At 36.6% G+C, this 16219-nt stretch overlaps 1 protein-coding gene across 8 annotated transcripts in view; it reads right to left on the bottom strand.

The window, feature by feature from the left end:
- The window catches only part of Mgat4a (alpha-1,3-mannosyl-glycoprotein 4-beta-N-acetylglucosaminyltransferase a), a 377735-nt gene that overhangs the window by 204373 nt on the left and 157143 nt on the right, over window positions 1-16219 (bottom strand). The window contains exon 1 of one of the 8 annotated variants that reach the window (XM_067100284.1): window positions 13292-13323. The exons of the other annotated variants lie outside the window; for them this stretch is intronic. Within the exon in view, the coding sequence (XP_066956385.1) occupies window positions 13292-13308 (17 nt within the window). The 5' untranslated portion in view covers window positions 13309-13323. Of the gene's footprint in view, window positions 1-13291; window positions 13324-16219 lie in introns of those variants that run through there. 8 annotated transcript variants of the gene reach the window in all.

The following is a 16219-nucleotide window of genomic DNA, read 5'->3' as shown; positions in this document are numbered from 1 at the left end:
TCATACACTTTCCCTGGCAAACTAAATGATGCTATCTCTTTATATTTCTTATGGTCACTTCTATCGCCTTTACCTTTATAAATGGAACTGTCATGCTTCTGAGAGAGAGAGAGAGAGAGAGAGAGAGAGAGAGAGAGAGAGAGAGAGAACCACTGAATATAAACCCATCCTTACCACAGTCCTGTAACATTTCACGTTTTTTTTTTATCATCATTTTTATTTTCAGGCATTTAGAGCGAAAACAAAATACTCACTGACGCTTCCGTAACAAATTAGTTGCCCCACTGAGAGAGAGAGAGAGAGAGAGAGAGAGAGAGAGAGAGAGAGAGAGAGAGAGAGAGAGAGAACAAGTACTAAACACAAATCCATCCCCACCACCGTACTGTAACATTTCACTTTTTTTTTTTTTGGCCTCATTGGCTGAAAACAATACCTACCACGTAATGGTCGCATTCACAAAAACCACGTATTCTTAATAGCCACAATGACCCGTTAACTTTTCCATGTCTTGACTTTCTCTAGATAAGCCTCACACCTTTACGAAAACCGAAGTGAACGTATCTACACCATCCCAGCGTTCGTCTTTTATAAATGCAAAGGCCTATGAGAGGGAAATGCGCAATGCCTTCATCTCCCAACTGAAGGAGTTAAAAAGCCAAAATGTAAACACATCCCCACTGAAGAAGATAGGAACCCAAGTTATAAACACGTTCTCGCTTTCGAAAGTAATAAGTCAGCTGTTATTAGCCATGGGACTCGACCACAGTGTTGTGCTATACACTTTATACACTTGACCTTTACAAAACAAGAAGAGTTCGAGTGGAAACCCATTGAGAACATTACACATTACGCAACAATGTATATGTGTATGTATGTGTTGTAACACACGCTCGTAAGATTCAAATACCTATGGATTTTAAAGGTACGTATTATTACAGTAAATACAAATCAAGGGATCGTAATGCCCAGAGCATGTGTTAAGCAAAAAATTGTACCGCGTGAAACCAATAATTTTGCCATGTAAAACAAACAATTTTATCATGTAAAACAGTTTTATCATGTAAAACGAAAATTTTTACTGTGTAAAAGAAACCATTTTACTGCCTAAAACAAACAAAAACTGTACCGTGTTTAAAAGGCACATCTCTTGGGAATAACTACTTCTGCGTCATAACTGTTATTAAACAGGCACGCCTGTACGCAATAACTTGTTCTTCTGTGTCATAACTTCCATTGAACAGATATGTATCTGTACAGTGACTAATTCTTCTATGTTAAATTCCGCTGAACAAATACGAACTTATGCAATGACTACAGCAGTTCTTCCGTTTCGTGACTGGCCAGAACTACACCTGCGCAATACCCAAGCCTTTGCCATCACTCATTTTGAATCGTCACATATTATTCTATATTATTTTATTCAGTAAATGAAACCTATTCATATGGAACAAGCCCACAAGGCAAATGACTTGAAATTCAAGCTTACAAAGAATATGTTGGTTTCAACCTCCCACCAAACATCCAACACCGCGGCAGTAACTGATCATGAGAGCCAGTGATTTTTTAATCGCCCTGGGGGAGGCGCGAACTCATGACATCTGAGTGGCAATCCAGACAATAACCACTATACCAGCGACCAGTATATATTATGTCTTAATGGTGATGTTGATTTCGACATAAAATTCCCCTCTTTTCATTCTGTTTGATCTCGTTCCGGGCGCTTACTGCCCCTTCTTCTTCTTCTTCTTCTTCTTCTTCTTCTTCTTCTTCTTCTTCTTCTTCTTCTTCTAACGAAATTGCAGAAACTGCATCATTCGTGAAATGTTAAAAAGAAGTATACGTCAGTGGAAAGTGGAATGCCCCCAGCCGCCCTCCCCCCAAAAGGGTAGACCTTAATTACCTCGTGGAAAACGGAATGAATGTCCGAGTTCCGCATCTCTCTCTCTCTCTCTCTCTCTCTCTCTCTTGCCCACGAAATTGGGAGAGAGAATCTCGAAGTAATGTGATTTACGTCGCTTGAACTTTTTATTGTGAATCGCGCGCGCGCGAGCGTTTTACGCGTGTAGCGGTTTTGATGTTACGGTTGTTTTACGCGGGAAAATTGTTTTTTACGATGAAACAATTTTCCCGCGTAAAACATACAATTTTACTGTGCAAAACAAAAATTTTACCGTGTAAAACAAACAATTTTACCGCGTAAAAGATACAATTTTACTGTGCAAAACAAATAATTTTACCGCGTAAACGATACAATTTTACTGTGCAAAACAAACAATTTTACCGCGTAAAAGATACAATTTTACAGTGCAAAACAAACAATTTTACCGTGTAAAACAAATAATTTCATCACATAAAAACAAACAGTTCTGCCGTGTAAAACTAACATTTTTACCGTGTAAAATAATCAATTTTACCATTTAAAACAAAAAACTTTTCTGTGTGAAACAAACAAATTTACCGCGTAAAACAAACAATTTCACAACGTGTAAAACAATTTTACCGTGTAAACCAACCAAGTTTACCAAGTAAAACAAATAATTATACCGTATAATACAAACAATTTTACCGCATCAAAACAAACAATTTTACAGTGACAAACAAACAATTTCACTATATCAAACAAACAATTTTACCGCGTAAACCAAGCCACTTTACCGCGTCAAACAACCGTAACATCTAAAAAAAAAAGTTCAGGCGACGTAAATCACATTTCTTCGAGAATCTCTTTTTCCATTTCATGGAAGAGAGAGAGAGAGAGAGAGAGAGAGAGAGAGAGAGAGAGAGAGAGAGAGAGATATGCGGCACTCGGAAATTCATTCCGTTTTCCACGAGGTAATTAAGGTCTACACTTTCGGGGGGGGGGGGAGGGGGGCGTGCGTTCCCCGTTCCACTGACGTATATCCTTTTTTAATATTTCGCGAGTGATGATGCAATTTCTGCAATTTCGCTCAGAGAAGAAGAAGCAGAAGAAGAAGAAGAAGAGGAAGGTGCCGTGAGCGTAAGGAACGAGATCAAACAGAACGAGGAGGGGGGATTTTATGTCGGAATCATTATCGCCATTAAGACGTACAACTTCAAAAGGAGTGACGTCAGGGGAGAGGTTACTGCGCAGGCGCATCTGTTCAAAAGCTGTTATATGGAAGTTGATTGACTGACTGATTTATGGCTACTAAACTGGCGTCACAATACCTAGGTTACTGACGCCGTTTTTTGCCTTCAGAAACAGAGGAACTAGTTATTGCATAAGTTCGTATTTGTTCAACGACATTCAACACAGAACACTTAGTTATTGTGCAAACACATATCTGTTTAAATTAAAGATATAGCACAGAAGAACTAGTTATTACATGCAGACGTGTCTGTTCAAGAGCAGTTATGACACAGGAGAACAAGTTATTGCATACAGACATGTCTGTTCAAAAGCAGTTATGACACAGAAGAACAAGTTACTGCATACAGACACGTCTGTTCAAAAGCGGTTAAGGCACAGAAGAACAGGTTATTGCGCAAGAAGAGAAATGTCTGTTCAATAATAGTTAAGACAAAGAAGGACAAGTTCTCCACAGAGCAATATCTGTTCGATTATAATTATGTTATGAGAGAATAATTTGCTGCTTCAAAATCAGTCTCTTATAACAGCTATGAGAAAGAACACGTTGTTGCGTATAGATACGTCTGTTCAAGAGGAGTCATGACACAGAAGAACAAGTTATTCGAAACAAACAAGAAACAAACGATAGAACAGTGCAGACATACAAAAAGTGTAATAATGTAAAATAAACAACAGCATTAAAAAAACGACAATGAAAGGAATTACAGAAAACTGCTCAGCAGATTAATAAGTTAGTTTGACATTACAGTAAGTTACAATCCTCACGGAACAGTGGTTAATCTAACAACAAAACTAAGTACCTGGCAAGGGTCTAATGTTTAATAATGATTGCTGAGAAGTCAGGGAAGGCAACAGTTATACAACAACCACATCTCTGAATGCGAACTGATAACTGGAAGAATAAATAAATGAAGAGAAGTTTAACACAGACAGAAAGCACAGCATCCGTGGAGCTGGGGAGAGGCCCTTTACATAACAATGGCGCTGTGCTGTACGGTTGAAAGGGTCAGTGTACTGCAAATGACACCCGTAATTCTTTCATTACTCGTGAGTACATGGGAGAACAGCTTTGCAGGGTAATAAAACCTTTAATCATTTTCGAAGACGCGGTCACTTTCTCTGAGCATTCTTGTGTGTGTGTGTGTGTGTGTGTGTGTGTGTGTGTGTACATCGGAAGACAGAAATTAACAGATGTAAATGTTAATTAAACATAACAATCTAAACATATTTTGATAGTTTTTGTATATATATAACGATATATATATATATATATATATATATATATATATATATATATATATATATATATATATATATATATATATAAATATATAAATATATACATAGTATATATGCCTATATACACCTGAAAAATATCAACATATTATTTATCATTAACGTATTGAAATTCGATGAAAATGATGTTAAATTAGACCACTCCGTCGCACTGAAGGCAGAGTTCCCGGTACTCAAACTGTGTCGAAGTTTCCCTCCGTAAACCTCAGCCAGAAACCGAGCTAAGATTATAAGAGACTTTATATACAAGACTCAAACCTGGTTCGAACAGAGATACTCTGCCTTCAGCTGAAGAGTGTTCTAAGTTAAACTTCATTTTTATCGAATTTTAGTGCTAATGATTAATCATTTGACGTTCTTTTGGGGTAAATATATATATATATATATATATATATATATATATATATATATATATATATATATATAATTTTTAATTCTTACAGAGCCAGAATATGTACAAAAGAGTACAACATTGTACAGCCCAGATTAAATAAACGCATGTTTATATTGCTGTGTGTAATTTCCGTCTACGTATGTTGATTTCTGCCTACAGATGCACTAGTGCACAACTGTCATCAGTCGAACACATGCTTATGCTATTATTATTTCTAAACAAATTACGCCACTTAAACCTGTCCATTTCTATTTACAGATGCAGTCCGTTTATACAATTATGATTATGTGCAATTACCACTTCTTGATTTCTATCTACAGATGCACTTTAGACCAACTGTCATCAGTCCAACATATATTTACTCGTATATTGGCTTGTGCACTTACCATTCACAACTGTTCATTTCTACATACATACATACATATATATATATATATATATATATATATATATATATATATATATATATATATATATATATATATATATATTTTTCTTAATCGTCATCCGATGGCAATACCATTACATCATATCTCCCCTCCCCTTCCCATACACCCTACTCAAACCGCTCACCCCCGCCCTCACCGTTCCCCTACCTCTTAAGGGAAGAAAGGATCTCTCTCCTCCCTTCTTAACCCTTCACCCTTCCCTCTTGCAGGGTAAGGTGGAGAGGGATGGGGAGGGGGATGTAAAACCCACATACACACACACACAAAAGTCAAGAAGCATTGAAGGGTTAAGACTCGACCCAAAGACGAAACATTTCCCGACTCACTTCAACCGAGGAAAAAATGTCAAAAAGGAATTCATTGGGAACTTGAGCGTAGGAGGAATCTGAAGGGGGGGGAGGAATTCAAGCGTAGGAGGAAGAGGAGGAATTAAAGGAAATTCCTAGGGTAGTAGGAATAACGAATGGGGGAATTTTTGGGCCAAGGGAGAGAAGTGGAGTAGAATTGGGGGGAATTTCAAGGTTGGTAAGTGGATAGTGAGATGTTTATGAAGTATGATTCAGGGGGAAAGGGGAATTTGGGGAATTATATGAGTGGAGTGAGGGGAATTTCATTAATGAGGGGAATTTTGGGGAAGATGGATACAGATGTTAATATCACAAGGGAGGAAAGAAAAGTGAAGTCAAAGAATGAAGAATGATAAAAACTGTGAACATGGTAGTAAAATTAACAAGAGGAAAAACCAAAAACGCAATGAAAGGAAGCAATAAAGAATTAATGTATGAAACAAGAGGTAGAGAATACGAATATATTTTACACGACTACAATAAATAACTACAAAAGTGTATTATCAAATGTATTTGAATACGATAAGTTCCTGCATACGACTACAACAAATAACTACGATTCATTTTCAAATGTATATGAAAGCGATATAGTCTTCTATACGACTACAATATATAAATGCAACAGCGTATTTTCCAAACGAGAATATTTATTTTTTAAAGGTATCCTACGCATCTGAAAATCTTGACTAATACTAACACCTATTTTGTACCCTCCGCCCCCCCTCCTCCTCCCCCTTTCCTCCCCACTCTCTATCCCTCTCCCTCTCTCTCTTTCCTCCCCTCTCCCCTCTTTCCTCCCCCCAATCTCTATCCCTCTCCCTCTCTCTTTCCTCCCCTCTCTCTATCTCTCTCCCCTCACCTTCTCCCTCTATCTATTTCCTTCCCCACTTTCTATCTCTCTCCTCCCCCTCCCTCTCTCTCTTTCCTTCCCTTCTCTCTATCTCTCTTTCCTTCCCTACTCTCTCTCTTTCCTCCCCCAACTCTCTCTCCCCTCCCCTCACTCCTATGTCTCTTTCCACTCCCCGCCCCCTCTCTCTTTTCCTCCCCCACTCTCTATCTCTCCCCCTTCCCCTCTTTCCTCCCCACTCTCTACCTCTCTCCCCTTCCCCCTTCCCTCTCTTTCCTCCCCCCCCACCACAACCTATCTCTCCACTCACTCCCCTCTCTCTCCTCCCCCCTTCCCCTCGTCGAAAATGGATATCTCTCATAACTGCGGAATTTTCCTCCAATACCTCCTCAACTTTTTCCCTCCAGCCTCGGAATTGACGCGTCCACAAACGGACGGAACGCGGTGACGGGTACCTTGTCACATCGGCGGACGGGTTCCTGTCAAAGACAGGTACCGCGGTGCCACCTTCATCACACCTCCATGAAAACGGACGGTCGTGTCAGGGTTTTTCGACAACCAATTTCCCCCTTTGGTTTTTTTTAGGCTGTACGTTCAGGTAAAAAAGGATTTTAAATTTAAAAGTAATTAAATTATTATTATTATTATTATTATTATTATTATTATTATTATTATTATTATTATTATTATTATTATTATTATTATTATTTTAAAAAATCTCATAATAGCATGATTCACTAAAATGGTGAAGAAATCGACAAATGCAAATGTAAATATATATTATAGAAATATATACATATATATATATATATATACTGTATATCTATATATATACAGTATATATATATATATATATATATATATATATATATATATATATATATATTTCTAATATATATATTTACATTCACACCATTGTGGATTTTTTCACGATTATTATTATTATTATTATTATTATTATTATTATTATTATTATTATTATTATTATTATTATTATTATTAAGGACTTAAATGGGCCATTGATTTGAAATTCAAACTTCCAAGGAATGTGGCGTTCATTTGAATGAAGTAACAAGGGCTAATAGGATATACAGAAAAAAGAGATGTTATTAAAAAGAAAAAATAAATTAACAAATAAACAAACCACATAAAATATAAATAAATGATAAAATACAAGGAGAATTGCGTTAGGGTAGTAATGCTCTGTAGCTGTGCTTGAACCTTTCGGGTTCCAATTGCATGACATCCTCAGGGAGACTGTTCCACAGTCCAGCGGTGTGAGGAATGAAAGATCTCTAAAACTGAGAAGTTCGACACCTAGTATATTTGACAAATTAAAACTGGAGCTATTTGACAAATTAAAAGTGAAGCTATTTGAAAATTAAAAGTGAAGCTATTTGACAAATTAAAAGTGAAGCTATTTGACAAATCAAAATTGAAACTATTTGACAAATTAAAAGTGAAGCTATTTGACAAATTCAAGCTGAAGCTATTTGACAAATTCAAGCTGAAGCCGCCTGGTAATTTAAAATTGAGGCTATCTGACGAATAAGAAAGAAGCTATTTGATAAATTAAAGCTTACAGCTATTTGGGAAATTAAAACTCTCGGAGCCATTTTACAAATTAAGCCTTTGGAAGCTGTTAACCATATTACAATCATGACTCCAAACTTGACTTTATTTTTGGGGTACGATTAACAAATATTATCAACAACACTGTCTGTAATAAGGAAATAATTATTCACACAATTTATGTTCGGTTTTAACTTCAAAAAGATTCGGGTTTAACTTCAAAAATAAAGTTTTAGAACTGTCAAATTTCTCTCTGAAGTTTAATTCCACGGAAGTTGAAAACGAGAAACGTCTCCGCCACCTCTGCCACATCTGAATCAAAACGATGTTCACATTACATGCTCTTATTAAAACCACAAATAAAAACTTCTTACCTGCACGTAACTTCCATAACACACAGGTGTAACTTAACGGATTTATTTCTAATGTGGCGACAAGAGGAAACGAACTGTTCTCGCTCACTTCGGGAAATAAACTGGCGAGTGTTGTACACCGTACAACCCTTTTAAATGACAGCTTGAGCCTGAGTCCGTCTGACTGCGTAACCACTCAGACCTAAAGCAAGGTCAGGTGCAATTTTATTCTAAGATATTACACGATACAAAGGCTTATTTTGAATGTCAAACGAGGCGTAATTATCGCATTTCTTACCGCTACAGAATAAAGAAAATAATGTTATGCGGTGTATTATGTACTAATTAGATACCCAAACATTATAGTTATCAACTGCTCAGAAAGCGTGTTTGATCCACTGATTCCTGGAGATGTTATGCAATTAGAACCTCAAAATTTGAAGCGAAGATCCAATGCATTGCTATCCTAAAATAATTCGCTGGGTATTTTAATAATTTACTGACATGTTCATCTGTTGATGTATTAATTTGCCTTTTTTCTTTTCTGATAACTGATCTCTTCTTTCAATATTTCCTGTTATCTTTAATAACTTCTTTCAAATGAACAACATATTCTTTGGAAGCTTGAATTTCACGTCGATGGCCCCTGTAAGCTTGTTTCATATAATAGGAGTTTATTTTCTGAATAATAATAATAATAATAATAATAATAATAATAATAATAATAATAATAATAATAATAATAATAATAATAATAATAATAATAATAATAATAATAATTCATTGTATAAAATTTTACATTTATGGTCTATAATTCAAGAATGCCTCTCAGATTTCAGATTTATCTTATCTCCACGAGCTATCATACAGAATTACTTTCCACATTAGTTTAACAAATCCAGTTATTATTATTATTATTATTATTATTATTATTATTATTATTATTATTATTATTATTATTATTATTATTATTATTCAAAAGACGAAACCTATTCATATGGAATAAGCCCACAAAAGGGGCCACGGACTTGAAATTCAAGCTTCCAAAGAATACGGTATTCATTAGAAAGAAGTAACAGGAGGTAAAGAAAAATATAGAAAGAAGAGATACCATTCATTAAAAAAAAAAAATTAAAAACATCAAATTTCTAAATAAACAGATAAGAATGGAAGTGAATCATCAAAACGCAACGAGAATTGTTATTACGGTAGTAATGCATTGCGTCTTCGCTTGAACTTCCGAAGTTCCAATTGCATAGCATCCCCCCAGGGAGACTGTCCCACTGTTCCACGGCCCAGAGGCAATTATAAAATCAATCACGCGTGTCTTGGGGTGCAAACTCCCCCGTCCGCAACATTGATCCTACGAAGGAAACAATTCGCGGTACATTTTCCTAACCTACCGGCAATCCATACCCTGAGTAATTACCTCGAAACAGCTGTAATTAGCCCGTGGTTACTTCCGAAAATGAACCTGGAAAGTTACTTTAGATCTGGGGTAATTATCCCCGACTTTTCCTCCCGCGATGAAGTCGATCCGGGCCATGCACAGTTGCCCAAAACAAGTCGTAATAACCCACTGAATGCCAAAGAGTTTTCTAATTCCATCTGTTTGCTGGAAACCAAGCGATGCTGCGGATACTGGCAGCAATTTGCATACGTTAATTTTGATAGTTTGCATAAAGCTAGCGCGTATGTGGACCATGGTAGCGCAATTGGAGTGAACTAAGCGGAAATATAAATGAAATAAAGTCATTTCTTGCGAATATATATCATGACTCTACAACATTGAACAAACTAATGATCGTTAATAAATGTGTATTAATTATATTTGTTAGATAATTTCAAAAGATTACTCAGAAGAGTCGACTTATCAATTGACTGAGGACCGAGTAATTGTTTTTTGCAAAAATAAAAACAGAAAAATTGTATTACCACGAAATCATTCAAGATGGAAAACCCGTTTAAAGCGAAAATTTTTCATAATATTTTTAAGATTAAGCTGGCATTATGGCATCACGGGCTCTTGCTCATAAACCAACCGTAGATTTAATGATACACGTAACCGCCTAATGACGATGTCTAATGACGGCCTGCCCGAGCCTAGCTGAATGAATAAAAGCAAAAGTAATAATCACGTCCCGGAATTAGACCTTGGTCATCAAAACATCATTAAAATACTTGGACTTCGAACACACATCATCAAAATACTAGGTTAACAACAATTAAGATACGCCTCAACATAAGTCTCATCTATATATTTATGTATATACATATATATATATATATATATATATATATATATATATATATATATATATATATATATATATGTGTGTGTATACACATATATACATATATATGTAGGTATGTGTGTGTGTGTGTTTGTGCGTGACTTTGGCAAATCAAAACGCAACCTTTCACATCTAACGTACCTGCCACGGAAAAAAAAAAAGGCCAAACAATTATTTTCAAGGTTAAAATCTGCCAAAAAAAAAAAACAATACCAAAGCAAACTATCAACAACAATTCTCTGTAAAACGACCTCATCGGTAATTGACGCTCTCGTATCATCATCGCTTGAACGACACTGAACGCGCCCGGTAAACACACACACACTTACCAGCATGCAAGTTTTAATGACAACGAACGCACCCGGTAAACATGCACGAGAACCTCAACGAATGATACCGAACGCTCCCAGTCAACACGCACGGCAAACCGAATGACACCGAACGCATCCAGTCGTAGCTGGCGAGCTTCAATGCCACTGAAAACAACCAGTCAAAAGAGTAAACTTTTCCTTCTGACTGGCGGTATCCTTGCTACGGTTTCTAGGACTTACGTCCTGTGGTGTCAGAGGCGACGAAGGATTCAGGGGGAAGGGTTTCTGTCCAGTGGTGTCATGTCTGTCGAGGTTTAAAATGATGGTTTCTCTCCACCGGTTTCAGAAAAGACGGAGGCCAAAAAGTGACTGTGTACACACATAAATCTCATACGCATATATCTATATATATCTATTTATGTATATATGCATATAAATATATACACACATATACATATAAATCTTCTTCGTTTAACGTGCTTTTTCCCATTTTTTATATGGGGTAAGCACGATGCCTTCTTTTGAAGGACTTTGATTTGGCGTTTGGTTAGACCGCAGCCTCGATCGGCTGCCCTGCCATATAATACATAAACTATATAATATATAAATTATATACATATATAAATACATATTATACATATATTTGTGTGTGTGTGCACGCGCGCCACACGCGTGAGTGTTCGTGAGCATGTATTATGTACAAGAAATCTAAAACGTATAGCGGCTATATGTACAGTAAATATATATCATTACTGACGTTATGTATAGTAATACAGAATTTGATAGCAGAACTGCCCTCGTAAATATATTATTTTCTGTAGAAAGGTTGGTTCCAGTGGGTTTCATGCTTTCATCAAATCTTTTTACAACGAGGCTGCTAGCCCATGTCCTTCTCCGTCCTTGCTCCGACTCACTACAGTCGACTAACCACCAGTTACATAATTCACTGCTTACGTCAATCGCGGTTAAATGAACTGAGAGATTGACGGAACATTTAAGGAAAGATCTATATGATAAGTTTTAGAGGACCGTGTCAATTGACCAAGGGGAGAGAGAGAGAGAGAGAGAGAGAGAGAGAGAGAGAGAGAGAGAGAGAGAGAGAGAGAGAGAGAGAGACTGATTTATGGTTACTAAAACTGGCGTCACTACATCTAACTTACTGACGCAGAGAGAGAGAGAGAGAGAGAGAGAGAGAGAGAGAGAGAGAGAGAGAGAGAGAGAGAGAGAGAGAGAGAGATTGTAGTTAATAAAACTGGCGTCACAACATAGAGGTTATTGACGCTGAGAGAGAGAATTATTGACAGAGAGAGAGAGAGAGAGAGAGAGAGAGAGAGAGAGAGAGAGAGAGAGAGATTTATGGAGAAAACTGGCGTCACTAGATCTAACTTACTGACGCAGAGAGAGAGAGAGAGAGAGAGAGAGAGAGAGAGATTGATGTAGTTAATAAAACTGGCGTCACAACATGAAAGTGAAAACGCTGAGAACGAATTATTGACAGAGAGAGAGAGAGAGAGAGAGAGAGAGAGAGAGAGAGAGGGGGCTGAACCAATTTTCCAGTGAAAGTGAAAAACCGAAACGTGAGACAGAAAATGTCAAGGTGGAAGATATTCGACCCTTTAGCTGAAAGTGCGTCTCTTAAACTAGTGTTACAGAGAGAGAGAGAGAGAGAGAGAGAGAGAGAGACACCAATGTCACGAACGAATGCAATTTTACAACAGTCGACAGTGTTACTGCTCAAATAACAAAAAACTTCCAAACACGAAGAACTGAAGACAAAACACGCAACTTGGAACGAAAATCCATTTCAAGGACAATAAAAAACAAGTAAGAAATGCACCGAAGTTTCTTCGGCGCCATAGAGTTTTCTGCACATCGTATAACCAAGGCCACCGACAACAGATCTAGCTTTCGGCGGTCTCGGTATAATGCTATATGAGTCGAGGCTCATGAAACTTTAACCACGGTCCGGTGGTGGCCTGTCCTATATCGTTGCCAGACGCACGATTATGGCTAACTTTAACCTTGAATCAAATAAAAACTACTGAGGCTAGAGGGCTGAATTTGGTATGTTTGATGATTGGAGGGTGGATGATCAACATACCAATTTGCAGCCCTCTAGCCTCAGTAGTTTTTAAGATCTGAGGGCGGACAGAAAAAGTGCGGACACAAAAAAAGTGCGGACGGACAGACAAAGCCGGCACAATCATTTTCTCTTACAGAAAACTAAAAAACAAATGCACTATCAAACGTCTCCACGCTACTGCTACTTAAAAGAGAGAGAGAGAGAGAGAGAGAGAGAGAGAGAGAGAGACTTACCAGGAACACACAGCCATCCATGTAAAGTCTGGGGTAGTCCAACGCCTGCGGTTCAAGTTTTCCCGGTACAGAATAATACAGTCACTGTAATGTACTCTGTATTTTCTCCCTCTGTATTTTGTAGTGTCACTGTAACGGCTGATGATTCAAGCACAACCTCAAAAACAAAGGCTATTCAAATACTATAATCGTTTTCTGTAATTTACTAAATTTTTGTTCAGTTCTGTTACGAAAGTAACCTGTAAAAATTAATAAAACTTTTTGCACTGATATATATATATATATATATATATATATATATATATATATATATATATATATATATATATATATATATATATATATATATATATATATATATATATATATATATATATATATATTTCATATATATATATATAATTTATATATATCTATATATATATATTTATATATATAATTTCTATGCATATATATATACACACTATATATATATATTATATACACATACACACACACTTCAAATAAAAGAACGTTATTTACAAACTAAATCGAAGCCACTGCAAAAGAACTCACACCAATTACCCAAACGACAACACCACTTTGCGAGAAAGTCATCACCAGAGGCTTAAGCGATCACTTGCAAGCGCTTATGCGCATCCACGCGCACACGCTATCAGCGCACTCGCGCGCAATCGCCTGAGCACTTGAATTAGAAAAAGTGGAACGCGATCACATGCTACACGGACAAACTTTCCACCGGAGAGAGAGAGAGAGAAGTAATTCGAGCGGCACTTCATCACGTGTACATCAGAGCAACACTGAGGGTGACACTATAGCAATGACAGAGGTATAGGAGAGAGAGAGAGAGGGGGGGTAGGGGTGTGTAAAAGTATCAGGGGAAGGGGTGGGAGGTGGGAGAATATAGAAGGAACAAAGAAAGGCTGAATTTTAGCAAGGAGAGGGGAGAGAGGGGGGGAAAGAGAGAGGGGATGGGGGGGCTAGTGTAAAACGCCTATCCGGCAGATTAAATTTCCAAGCGTTGGATTACGTATATCCTTCATAAGCGTGAACTTGATTGCAATAGCTTCAAAGGAAGGCAGGCGATCCGCATGACTCTCTCTCTCTCTCTCTCTCTCTCTCTCTCTCTCTCTCTCTCTCTCTCTCTCTCTCTCATATATATATCTCCTTCTCAGTAATTTTAAATCTTAATTTTGATGTTTTCCTCTATTCACGTCTAATGCTTCATAAAATTTTCTCTCTCTCTCTCTCTCTCTCTCTCTCTCTCTCTCTCTCTCTCTCTCTCTCTCTCTCTATATATATATATATATATTATATATATATATATCTATATATATATCTTAATTTTGATGTATTCCTGTAGTCCTGAGATCTGATTTTTTGATTTTTCCTAAAATTTCTCTCTCTCTCTCTCTCTCTCTCTCTCTCTCTCTCTCTCTCTCTCTCTCTCTCTCTCTCTCCATTAAGCTCAGAGGTGCCCTTGGCAATAAAGAGGGGGGAAAAGGACGTTTACATGCCACTGAACATCGAGAGAGAGAGAGAGAGAGAGAGAGAGAGAGAGAGAGAGAGAGAGAGAGAGAGAGAGAGAGAGAAAGGAAACATCGACGCAGAGATGATAATATACAATTACGGACCGCATCCGAGTGACTCGTTCAAAGTCGACTTGCTTTGCGTGCGGCAGAATAAAGCCAGTCGCATGGATGGACGAAAAGGGACATAAGTGTAGAAAATTGCAAAAGTAAAAAATAAAAACATTTGTAATTGTAATTACTGATATTCTCTGCCATTTATATTTAATTCATGAGTTTGTTTACGAAGATTTAAGTTAAATTCAACGTATAAGCAAAAGAATTCAATGAAGAGCTTAGCATATGGGGCAATAATTTATTTGGAGTATAGAAAAAATGAGATAATCAGAATGTGAACATAGATTGGAACGTAATCTAAACCATATGGAAAAATACTGTAACGTAATTCTAAACAATAAGAAAAAAGATTATAACGTATTCTAAGCAACAAGAAAAAAATGTAGTATATCTTCTAAACAATAAGATAAAAATATTGTCACGTATTCTAAATTCTAAGAAAAAATGTAAAAGATATTCTAACCAATAATAAAAAAATTTATAACATATTCTAAACAATAAGAAAAAACTAAGGTACATATTCTAAACAAGAAAAGATGTAGAAAAAATTTTGTAACGTATTCTATACAGTAAGAAAAAAATCTTGTAACGTATTCTATACAATATGAAAAAATCTTGTAACGTATTCTAAACAATAAGAAAAAATGTACCACATATTCTAAACAATAAGAAAAAAATGGGAACGCATTCTAAACCATAAAAAATATTCGAATATATTCCCAGGGGAAAGTTTCAATGAATCCTCTCCCGTCTCAGATCCTATTTCGTATTATTCTCAGCCTCACGTCAGACACAAGGTCTGAAGTGTAATCGTGAACGCAGAGGAAGGTGGAGAGTTCGGAAGTTTAGAAGCAATACGGTATGTAATGAATTTGAGTTATAAAGAATTTTCAATTCCAATTAAGAGAATACAAGTATTTGAGAGAGAGAGAGAGAGAGAGAGAGAGAGAGAGAGAGAGAGAGAGAGAGAGAGAGAGAGAGAGAGATCCAGAGTTCAATCAATCATCATGCGTGACTGGGTGAACCACCTTCAGTCTACCAGCATAATAATAATAATAATAATAATAATAATAATAATAATAATAATAATAATAATAATAATAAAGTAAAATGAACGAACAGCCTCCTAGCATATCTTCTCTTCCCCTAGTTAAGCTTTGGAATTCTCTCCTTGCTCCTGTTTTTCCAGATTCTTCTTCTTCTTCAGCCCTGGGCTAGAAATGGACATTAGGGTATTAGTCCAAAACAAAATGCATCTCCCAAACTCTTTCCACCTCTCTGT

The sequence above is a fragment of the Macrobrachium rosenbergii genome, chromosome 56 (assembly GCF_040412425.1).
Source record: "Macrobrachium rosenbergii isolate ZJJX-2024 chromosome 56, ASM4041242v1, whole genome shotgun sequence".
Lineage (NCBI taxonomy): Eukaryota > Metazoa > Arthropoda > Malacostraca > Decapoda > Palaemonidae > Macrobrachium > Macrobrachium rosenbergii.
This window is presented reverse-complemented; position numbering and strand designations above follow the sequence as displayed.